The 12,510-nt window shown below is 32.9% G+C and overlaps 1 protein-coding gene across 4 annotated transcripts in view; it reads right to left on the bottom strand.

Moving 5' to 3' along the window:
* The window catches only part of PPP4R4 (protein phosphatase 4 regulatory subunit 4), a 106,277-nt gene that overhangs the window by 71,175 nt on the left and 22,592 nt on the right, over window positions 1-12,510 (bottom strand). For 3 of the 4 annotated variants that reach the window (XM_043983572.1, XM_043983574.1, XM_043983573.1), the window contains exon 3: window positions 5,654-5,756. In XM_043983572.1, the coding sequence (XP_043839507.1) occupies window positions 5,654-5,756 (103 nt within the window). Of the gene's footprint in view, window positions 1-5,645; window positions 5,757-12,510 lie in introns of those variants that run through there. The other variant, XM_043983576.1, reaches the window with a different exon arrangement.

Here is a 12,510-nt window from a genome sequence, read left to right as displayed (position 1 = left end):
TCTCTTCTTGAAGGCATTTTCATGATATACATGCAGAGGTTTTTAACCTAGGGTTCATGAACTTTTAAAAAAATTCAGTCATCATTTCAATATAATTATTTTCTTTGTAATTTTATGTATTTTATTTTATGCATTTAAAAATATCATTCTGAAAAGGGATCCATAACAGATTTTCAAAGGGGTCCATGATACAAAAATTGTTAAGAATCCCTGCTACATAGGTTTAAGGCTTCTATGTAATCTATAAATTGTTAGCTACTTTCATTTCTTAATCCTAAAACATATTTTCCTGCATATTTTTCATCATCCTAACCTAAACTCACTTTTGGAAAATGTTTATTTAAAACATCTTGTGTATTTTTTTTTGTAGAATTTCTCTACTTCTTCAACGCCTTAAAGCAGACATTATTACATAAATGGTAATTATCTTCATGCTTGTCTTTTTGCAAGTCTTCCTAACGAACACTGCAATATAATCAAGTGTCTCAAGATTATGACAGAATCAACTCCATCAACTTATATATTTACCTCTCCAAGAATACTTGTGGGCCATCATTCCTATTTAGTAGTGAATTCCTTTAGTCTTTTGGTTTCAATTTATGGCAAGAATATTAAAAATATATGCCTAAGTTGCTTCAGTCATATGTCTATGTTAGTCATTAGACAAGAATCTCACTTTTAGAGTGGCAACATATGTAGACAGGCTAAAAATGGTGATTCTTAGCACCTCCTTCTCCCTTTTTTTCTGCCACCATAACAAGGCATGGTCCTTTTTGGGGTATTTTTATTTTATTTTCTAAACATTCCTTTATTTAAAATTTTGAGTTCCAAATTTTATCCCTCTTTCCCTCCTTCCCCTACTCCTCCAAAGCTGAAAGCAATCAGATATAGCTTATGTATGTGCAATTATGTAAAATATTGCCATATTAGTCATTTTGTACAAGAAAATTTGAATAAAAGAAAAATGAAAGAAAGTGAAAATGGCATGCTTCAGTCTATGTTCAATCAATATCAGTTATTTCTTTGGAGGTGGATAGTATGCTTCCTCATTAGTCCTCTGGGATTTTCTTGGATCATTGTATTGCTGAGAATAGTTAAGTTATCCACAGTTCTTTATCGAGCAATATTGCTGTCACCGTGCACAACGTTCTCTTGGTTCTGCACACTTCTCTATACATCAATTCATACAATTCTTTCCAGGACAAGACATAGTTTTACACACACACTACTCAGAAAAAATATCTAAACATCTCCTTATATTGCCCATATCCACTGTACTAATCACTGAGGTGGGAGTAAAGCACATTTTTAAAAAATATGCTACTTGAAGAAAACAAGGGCATACAGAATTCACTATCAAAATATTTCTAAGGATTATTTTCAGAATCTATATATTAGTTCATTTTCTTTAATCTCAGTCAAATTAGCCTATCACTTCATAAATAGATACATATTTTATTCTTTACCAGAAATGTTCTTAATTACTTTTCTGTGGACACAAATCAATATAATGTAATTCTAATCTAATTATGAGTATTTCTACCTCTAGCCTTTAGTATGGTTAAAGTCTCTGAGCATGCACAAACAAAAAGGTAGAGATCAAAAAGGTTTTAAGACCAATATATGCTTGGTCTTCCAAGCTGTCAGTTATGATTCCTGATTATGTCAGTTTATTAAATACAAATCACTCACCTAATCTGTGTATCTGTGCTAACACCTGACAGTAACTATACTATACCAATTAAATAATGAATATACTGTTCAGAGTTCTCTAGACTATAACTCCCATCAATAACTGTATTCTTTTTTTTTTTCTGGTGAGGCAATTGGGGTTAAGTGACTTGCCCAGGGTCACACAGCTAGTAAGTGTTAAGTGTCTGAGGCTGGATTTAAACTCAGGTACTCCTGATTCCAGAGCCAGTGCTCTATCTACTGTGCCACCTAGCTGCCCCTTTTTTTTCTTTCTTTTTTCTTTTTTTTTTTTTTTTGGTGAATATAACCGTATTCTTTAATGGATCTTTGATTCTGTCAATGTTTGTCACTAGTATACATGTAACCTTTTCATAAATTTTCCATAGATGATCTTTTTTACCGAAATAGCTGGAGACAGGCTAATAGTTCATGCAATAATTGGCCTGTATATCTATTTTCCAATCATTCCATCAATATCTGCATAAGGTCTTTTTTTCTACTTCTATTTTATAAGATAAAGTAATGTACTATAGAACAAAGCTCAACATCTATCAAGATTTTTATAAAACATCTTTGTATTTCATGGAATCTATTATATAAATCAGTCAGGAGCATGAAGTCCAATCTAATCAACAAATTAATCATCAAGCATTTTACTAAGCACCTACTATTAACACTTCATGGAATCAGGAAGACCTGAGTTCAAATTTGGCCTCAGACTCCATGTGACCTTGGGCAAGTCACTTCACCTCTGTTTGCCTCAGTTTCCTCAACTGTAAAATGGAGATAATAATAGCATCTACCTGCCATCAAAAAGCTGGCATTCTACTAGGGGGATATGACATTTTAAAAGATAAGTAAACATGGGATATCTATAGAAAAAATACACAATGAGGATCCGTGATAATGAGTGAAGGCAACAAAAAAGTGGCACTTGAGCTGAACCTTGAAGGGAACTAAGGTTCCCAAGAGGCAGAGAGAGGGAAAGCATTGCACTCATGAACCACCTGCATGAAAGCCAGCAAAGGATTATCTTTTGCAGGGCAAGGCAGGGATGTATATGGAGAAAGGAGTGTACAAGAAAGAAGAAGGGATACTCAAGTAGGCCAGAGCTAGACTGTTAAGGGCTTTAACTGCTAAACAGAAGGTAACATTTTATCCTGAAGGCAACAAGGCGCCATGGAAGCTTCTTGAGAAATAGAGTGAGAGAGAACTGAGTTTTAGGAATATCATTTTGGCAGCTATGTAGGACTATTTTACACATAAGAAAACTGAGGAAAAGAGGGGCTAAATGACTTGCCCATAGTTATAGAACCACTCAGCATCTGAGGGATTTGAACTTAGGTCTTCTTGTTTCAAGCTTAGCCATAGCCACTACGTCATGCTGCCTCTAAGTTACAACTGCTCAGTTTAGGAACAAGTATATTCATAGCTGTAATTGTACATATATAACCTGTATCGGATTGCTTTCTGTCTTGGGGAGGTGGGAGGGAACGGAGGGAGGAAGAAAAATTTGGAGCTAAAAATCTTATGAAAACAAATGTTGAAAATTATCTTTATATGTAACTGGAAAATAATCAAATACTTTTATGATTTAAAAAAAAATAAACCAGGGCAGCTAAGTAGCACAGTGGATAAAGCACCCGCCCTGAACTAGAATTCAAATCTGGCCTCAAACACTTGACACTTACTAGCTGTATGACCCTGGACAAGTCACTTAACCCTCATTGCCCCACCAAAAGAAAAAAGAACCACAGGAAGTAGAAATGTGATCTACCCTGTAATATCATTAACCTTAACATTTCTGAATACAGAATTTAGAAAAAAATTGAACAAAAATGAGACAGTTTGAAAAGGGAGTGGCTTCTCTTTTTACAATGGAAGCCCCAATAGAAATCAAATGGAGGGGCAGCTAGGTGGTGCAGTGGATAGAGCACTGGCCCTGGAGTCAGGAGGACCTGAGTTCAAATCCAGGCTCAGACACTTGACACTTACTAACTGTGTGACCTTGGGCAAGTCACTTAACCCCAACTGCCTCACAAAAAACATTAAACTAAAATAAGCCACATGATTATAGCAATAGATGCACAAAAGTTTTTTTAAAAAAGAAATCAAATGGAAATGACAGAATTCTAATAGGTATTATATATTAAATTCTTTATAATGTTATTATTGCTTTATAATGTTATTATTGCTCCCATAATAATTGTTTCTTTACATTAAATGCCCTTACACCTTTCACATATTATCTGCATTACTTGTCTCTTATGTACTTAGAGATTGTCAAAGTTGCAATGTAATGTATACGAGGATAAGTATCCTGAGTTCAGGGTCTATATGTCTCATATTCCCTATAATATAGTACCTAGAGTGGGGTACCCAAAGTCCACTCAAGTAAATCCTGTGGAATGAATAAATTAATTGATTCATTTAGAAATTAAATAACTATGGCTTAATTCAATTCACTTATCAATTTACAAGATATAATGAAACATTATGTGCCATTTTAAAAAATGCTTAAGACGCTAACTAGAATTCTATTATATTTTCTGAAACTATAGAATTTTATTTTCTGTTCATTTTAATTTTTTTAAACCAAACCCTAGGGAGCTCTTGATGAGGAACCTTTCTATTAGTGAAGATTAGCACATTCTCTGAAACTTAGTCTATATAGTCCTGTTAATGAAATAAAACTTTTTGTACCTTTCACTAAAGTCATTCTCTAATGTCTTCATGGTATAGGTATAACATTGAGTTCTCAAAAGCTATGCCAGTTAGCAGAATGCAAATCCTGATAGTTCTTACTCCAAGCTGGAAAAGACTCAAGTTTGGTGCAATGCTGAACTATTGTCCAAGATATAAGTGAGTCAAGTTTAGACAGAGGCTCACTGAAGATTAGCCACAGGGTGAAACATTTTGGAGGTGCCCCTCAATTATCATAAAGAGGTTGTCAGTAGATGGAGTCACTCACTATCAATGAAATCACGTATTTTGTATTGAAGTATAAGGTTTTTATACATCTTTTAGATGCTATTACTAAAATACCTTCATTACACATACATTAATAAACCATTTCTTATGACAGCTTTTTTCAAGGGATCCCTAGAGCTTATCCTATTCACTTCTGCTTTAGTCATGTTTCACCTAAACAATCCCATATAGTCAAGTGCCATATTCCGCCCCACTTTACCAATGAAATATTTGCAAAATTATGGAAAATATAATTTTGCTATAAGCAAACAGGAAAACAAAGGAAAATAGATTAATTTCTTTGTTATTCAGCATGGTTAAACATTTATGATCAGACAATGGATTGTGCTAACAAAATATTCTAGTGGAAAAGTTGTCATTTTGCCATACATGAATAAATGATCATTTTTAGAGAATTATAATAAAATACACAACACTGAAATATAGTAAACATAATAATCTTTATTTGATGATTCTGAAGGCACGTCAGGACCTTGCATGCTTTAGGGTCATCAGTATGAAAATCAGCTATATAACACTGCAAAAGCTTGGAATCATTGCTAAATAGAGATTTCTAATAAAAAATATGAAGTAAACAAGGATAAATAAGATTTACCTAGAAAGAGAATGCTCACCTATATGTATTTCTCAAATGAAGACATATTTACAACCAAAGAAGTATCAGCTTTCAGTACAATATTATAACTACACGCTAAAGAATATCACAAATTGGGAGAGGATATCAAATGTAAATATAAACATCACCATATGATTTGTAAATATCTTCCATAAATTCAACAGAGTATTTCCTAGGCTTCACTAGAGGCAAAAGAATATTTAAAGAAAAGACTGAAATTTCCATAAAGCAAAGTACTTAATATTTAATAATTCAAATAGATATTCATTAAGATAGCTACTATATTAGAGTGTTATCATAATACTTCTATTGGGGAGAAAAGGTAAATTCAAAACTTATTTCATACCAACTTACTCTGACTTTTGGTAAAACCCTTCGAAGTGTCTCTGCAGGATTCTGTCGCATCAGGAAGGGGAGATTTGCAACCACACTTGTTCCTTGGACATCTTGACCAGAACTTACCAAAAAAAATGCAAAATTTAAATATATTAGACTATAAGGTAAATTTCAAAGCCACAGTTTTTAGGTATTGTATCATTTAATAACTATGAAACTTAGAACAAGTTATTTAAAAACAAAATTTTTAAGTTTTGGGATATAGCCAAAGCAATCATTAGGGAACAATTTATGCTAATAAACACTATCATCAACAAAAGAGATGGGGAAAAAATAATTAGTTGGGTATTTAACTTTTTAAAAATCAGAAAAGTAACAAAAATAAACCCTAACCAAACAAAATAGAAAAATAGAAATATTAAATAACATAAATAAAATTAAAAACAAACCAAAAGAACCCACTTTGAATTAATAAGTAAAACTAGGAGCTTTAGTTTTAAATCTACTATATCAAAATTTCAAAATAATATAATAGATAAACCATTAGTTAATCTAATAAAAAAGACCAAATGTTAGCAAAAATGAAAAAGTAACAACAAATTAAAAGAATTTATTTTGCACAGCTATATGCCAACCTAGAAATCTAAATGAAATATATAAATATTTACAAAGATATATAATACCAAGATTAAAAGATAAAAAAATTAGAATAAGAAACTCAAACTCAGGAAATTAAATTGAACAAGTCATAAAGGAAAATATCCCAGGACCAGATGGGTTTACAAGTCAATTATATCAAATATTCAAAGACAATTAATTCCAATATGATAGAACTTGTTTGCAAAAACAAGGCAAAGAGATCCTCTTAAGCTCCTTCTATAAGACATATATGGGTCTGATACCTAAATTGTAAAGAGATAAAGCATATTTTAAAAATTCATAGACCAATACAATGCAAAAATAATGAATAAAATGTTAGCAAGAATTTTTAGCATATTAAAAAAATTATGCCCCATGACTAGTATTGGAAGGGACTAAATAATATAAACCTAAAGAGCTAGTATTATCTGTAATGGAGAAATGCTATAGGCCTTTCCAGTAAGATCAGGGGTAAAGTAAAGATGTTCACTGTCACCACTATTATTTGACATAGTTCTAAAAATGTTAGCAATAAAAATTAAAAGACAAAAAATTGAGAGAATAAGTATAAGCAAAGAGAAAACAAAGTTATCACTTTCTGCAGAAGACAATGATTTTACCTTGCTTCTTGAACTGTGGATCATGACCCCATATAACTGAAAGTGAGGGTCATGTAAAATCTGGCAACAGTAAAAGGTTATGTATATCTATTTTATATATCTAAATTCCTGGGGTCGCATAAAAATTTCTCAGGCTAAAAGGGGTCACAAGTGGAAAAGTTTAAGAAGCCCTGGTTTAAGGAACTCTAGAGAGTCATCTAAAATTAACCGAAAGAGTAACTTCAACAAAATAGCAGGATATAAACAGAAAAATTTTCAGTATTTTTGTATATTAGCAACAAAACCCAGCAGGAAGAGACAGAAAAAAAAATCCTTTCAAAATAACTAGAGTATTTAAAAAAATCTGGGAATTTACCCATGAAGATACATACGGGAATTATATGAATATAACTATCAAATCCTCTTTAAGGAAATAAAAACAGACTTCAAAAATTGAAAAAAGATAAAATGGTTAAGCTCAACCCATGAAATAAAAATGTCAATGCTACCCAAAATAATTTAAAGACTCGGTTTTAATATGACAGAAACTCCAAAGAATTACTTTAAACAACTAGTAAAAAAAGAAAAGGTAAAAAAATGTCAAGGGTAGTAATGAAAAAAGTGGGAAAGAAGGGAACCTACCAAAACCAAACTTCAAAATATGCTACAAAGTAATACAAAATATTTTGTACTGATTAAAAAAATCTAAAATTTTAATGAGTGAAATAGATCAGGTATATAAAATCCAGAAGAAACAGAATATAAATACACCCAAAGAAGCCAACTATTGGGGAAAGGATTGCCTATTTGATAAAAACTGCTATAAAGATGCAAAGTTGTCTGGCAGAAATTAGGTTTATATCAGCATCTCACACAGTATATCATAGTAAGCTCTAACTATAAACATGGGCTGGCTATAAAGATAATATTATAAACAAATTAAAAGAGTAGAGAAGATATCTTTTATAACTAGGAATATGAGAAGAATTCTTGACCAAAGAAGGAATAAAGTATCACACAAGATTAAATGGACTATTGTAATTACAGAAAACTGAAGAGTTTTTTGTATAGACAGTGCAGTTAGAATTAGAAGGGAGGGGCAGCTAGATAGCGCAGTGGATAAAGCACCAGCCCTGAATTCAGGAGGACCTGAGATCAAATCTGGCCTCAGACACTTGACACTTACTAGCTGTGTGACCCTGAGCAAGTCACTTAACGCCAACTGCCTCATCAAAACAAAAAAGAAAAAGAAAAAAAAGAAGAATTGGAAGGGAAAGATTTAATTGGGAAAAAAATCTTCCCACAAGTTCCAGTAATAAAGATATACATATATATATACACACACACACATATATACATACATATATATATACACACACATATATATATATATGTTTTACATGAGAAACTGACACAAATATATAAGAACAAGAGCCAATCTTCCAATAGATAAATGAGTCAAAGCATTTGAAAAGGCAGTTCTCAATCCCTTCTCCTATCTAGCACACTACTCATTGAAATGAAGCAGGTGAGAGAGATGGAGCAAAATCTATAATGCTTAACATGAACTCATAAAAGGAAAAGTAAAATGATTTCATGATTTCAGAAAGGACAACACTAAAAAAGATACAATAAAGAGATAAAATATGTAACACACACCCATTAAATACACATGTGAACCAACTGGTACAGCATCTAAATACTTAAAGGAAAAGTTAAGTAACTTACAGAGAGGGACAGTAAAACCATAAAAATTAGAGATTTTGATTTACTCTTTTCAGACCCAGAAAGAGATAAATAAGAAAGAATTTAAGGATCTGAAAAAAATCTTTAGAAAAGCTAGATATCTCTGGCAATTACTAAATGATAACAGAAAAGAGTTTACATATTTCCTAGCTATGTATGACACCTTTAAAAAATGGACCACATAGTGGGATATAAAATTTTGATTCAGAAATGCAGAAAAGCAGAAATATTAAACTGTTTATTGACCACAATGAAATAAAAATTAGGTAAGGGCCTTTGAAGAAAGAATTTAAAATTATTTGAAGACAGAGCAGGTAGGAGGCGCAGTGGATAGAGCACCGACCCTGGAGTCAGGAGTACCTGAGTTCAGGTCCGACCTCAGACACTTAACACTTACTAGCTGTGTGACCCTGGGCAAGTCACTTAACCCCAATTGCCTCACTTTAAAAAAAAAATTATTTGAAGACTAAATATGTTATTAAATAACTGATGGGTTAAAGAAAAAACAGAAAAATAACAAAATTTCATCAAAGAAAATTACAATAATAAAGTAATATGTAAAAACATTTAAAATGTAGCTAAAGTGGTCCATAGAGGAAATTTTTTATCTTTAAATAGCTTCATTAACGAAAAAGGAAAGTACAGATCAATAAATTGGTTATTCAACTTAAAAATCAACAAATCAAAAAACTCAAACTAAGCAGCAAAATAGAAATTCTGAAAATCCAAGATTTTAAAAACAGAAAGCAAAAAGTCATTAAACTGCTTAATAAAACTAAAAACCTTTTTCTTTTTTTTTGCGGGGCAATGAGGGTTAAGTGACTTGGCCAGGGTCACACAAGTAGTAAGTGTCAATTCTCTGAGGCCATATTTGAACTCAGGTCCTCCTGAATCCAGGGCCAGTGCTTTATTCACTATGCCACCTAGCTGCCCCTAGAAACCATTTTTAAAAGCTAGTGACAATCAGTTAGGTCATCTGCTTTTTTTTGAAAGAGAGAAGAAAACCAAATTATGTAAATCAAAAATGAAAAGGGAGAGATCACAACTGAAGATGACATAAAAGAAAGTATTTTGTCAAACTACAGATGAACAAAACTGGTACTGTAGATAAATAATTATTAAAATATAAGATGCCCTGATTAACAATAAAAGAAATGAATAATTCAAATAACCTAATATTAGAAAAAGTAAATTGAGCTCCCAACTGAGAGGGGAAACTCAGACATTTGGATTTGGAAGTGAATTTTATTCCTCATTCAAAGAACAATTAATTCCAATACTGTTTGCAAAAACAGGAAAAGAAGGAATTCTTCCGGGGAAAAGTGTATGAACAAACAAGAGATAAATATGGTCTTGATAACTAAATGAGGGAGAGACAAAACAAAGGAGGAAAAATACAGGCTATTCTTTAATAGAATTAATTGCTGATGGATAGGCTGTACCATTGAAATAAAATGACAATACTATTCTAAATTAATCTATTTTCATCACCAGACATAGATCTAGAAAAAAATACCAGTTAAATTTACTTGAAGGAACAGTCCAGGGAAATAATGAAAAAAAATGTGGGAAGGAAGGGAAGGAGTCCTAACAATAACTCATGCCAAATTATGCTACAAAATAATAGTCATCAAAACTATTTGGAACTGGTAAAAAGAAAGAGGCTGATTAGTGGAACAAATCAGGAACACAACATAAAGAATAAAATTAAGAGAGTAGCCTAGTGTTCAATAAACATCCTGGTGGATGGAAGGAGGGGGAGGGCAAGGTACAGTAAGAATTCATTATTTGATAAAAAGTGTTGGGCAAGGGGCAGCTAGGTGGCACAGTGGATAAAGCATAGGTCCTGGATTCAGGAGGACCTGAGTTCAAATCTGGCCTCAGACACTCAACACTAGCTGTGTGACCCTGGGCAAGTCACTTAACCCTCATTTCCCTGCCCCCCCCAAAAAAAAGTGCTCGGAAAGTTAGAAAACAGGGAAAAAGTTAGGTACAGACCAGCATCTCACACCATGTACAAAGATAAACTACAAATGGAAACATGACTTGGATATAAAAAGTAATATCATAAACAAATTAAAGGAACAAGAAAGAAAATACCTTTCACGACAATGGGTAGAGGAAAAGTGTATGACCAAATAAGGGATAGAGAGGATCACAGAAGATAAAACAGACAATATTGGCTACACATTTTTTCAATATAAACATTTTATTTTTTCTAATTGAAAGTAAAAACTATTTTTAACATTAATTTTTTTTTTTTGGTGAGGCAATTGGGGTTAAATGACTTGCCCAGGGTCACGCAGCTAGTAAGTGTCAAGTGTCTGAGGTGGGATTAAGCTCAGGTCCTCCTGAATCCAAGGCCGGTGCTTTATCCACTGCGCCACCTAGTTGCCCCTTTTAACACTAATTTTTAAAAATTTTGTTTCAAAATCTCCGTTATTCTCCTCACCTCTCATTGAGAAGACAAGTAATTTGATATCAATTATACCTGTGCCAACAAGCAAAATATTTCCATACTGGTCTTATCGTAAAAGAAAACACAGACCAAAAAAGACAAAACAAAACAAACAAAAAACCCAAGAAAAATAAAGTTTAAAAAAAATTGCTTCTTATGAACAACATATTGTAGGATTCTGGTGTTTAATCCACTCTGCTGTCTACTTCTGTTTTATGGGTGAGTTCATCCTATTCAGATTCACAGTTAATGATTACTGTAAATTTCCCTCTATCCTACTTTCCCCGTTTATCCTTCTCTCTCCTTTTCCCTTGTCCCTCTTCGAAAATGTTTTACTTCTGACCACCACCTCCCCCAATCCTCCCTCCCCTCTATAGCATCCCCCCTTCTCTTATCCTTTTTCTCTCTTACTTCCTGTGGGGTAAGAGATTTCTACACTCAGCTGAGTGTGCATGTTATTCCCTCTTTGTGCCAATTCCAGTAAGAGTAAGTTCCAAGCACTGCCTGCCACCCCCTTCCCCATTTCCCCCTTCACTCTAAAAGCTCTTTGTGCCTCTTTTATATAAGATAATTTACCCCATTCTACCTCTCCCTTCCCCCTTCTTACAGTTCATTCCTCTTTCTCACCCCATAATTTTTTTGGATATCATCCCATCATAGTGAACTAACACCCATGCCCTCTGTCTATGTATATTCCTTTTAAATGCCCTAATAATGATAAAGTTCTTAGGATTTGCAAATATCATCTTTCCATGTAGGAATATAAATAGTTTTACCTTGTTTAATCTTATGACTTTTCCTTCCAGTTTATGTTCTTATGCCTCTCTTGAGACTTGTATTTGAAAGTCAAATTTTCTATTCAGCTCCAGCCTTTTCATCTGGAATGCTCAAAAAGCATCTATTTCATTAAATATCCATTTTTCCTTCTGAAGTATTATACTCAGGTTTGCTTGGTAAATGAGTCTTGGTTGTAATCCTAGTCCCTTCACCCTCTGATCCTTTAATGTATAAGCTGCGAAAGCCTGTGTAACCTGACTATTTCTCTAAGATATTTAAATTGTTTCTTTCTGGCTGCTTACAATATTTTCTTCTTGACCTTGGAGCTCTGGAACTTGCCTATAATATTCCTGGGAGTTTTTATTTGGGAATCTCTTTCAGAAGGTGATCAGTGGATCCTTTCAATTTCTATTTTACCCTCTGGTTCTAGGATTGCAAGGCAGTTTTCCTTGATAATTTCTTAAAATATTATGTCTAAGCTCTTTTTTGATCATGGCTTTCAGGTAATCCAATAATTCTTAAATTATCTCTATTTTCCAGATCAGTTGTTTTTCCAATGAAATATTTCACATTTTCAATTTTTTCAGTTTTTTGGATTTTATTTTTTTTTTTTTGCAGGGCAATGAGGGTTAAATGACTTGCCCAGGGTCACATAG

The sequence above is a fragment of the Dromiciops gliroides genome, chromosome 2 (genome assembly GCF_019393635.1).
Source record: "Dromiciops gliroides isolate mDroGli1 chromosome 2, mDroGli1.pri, whole genome shotgun sequence".
Taxonomy (NCBI): domain Eukaryota; kingdom Metazoa; phylum Chordata; class Mammalia; order Microbiotheria; family Microbiotheriidae; genus Dromiciops; species Dromiciops gliroides.
The sequence above is the reverse complement of the archived record's forward strand: the minus strand, read 5'-3'. Positions and strand labels throughout refer to the sequence as shown.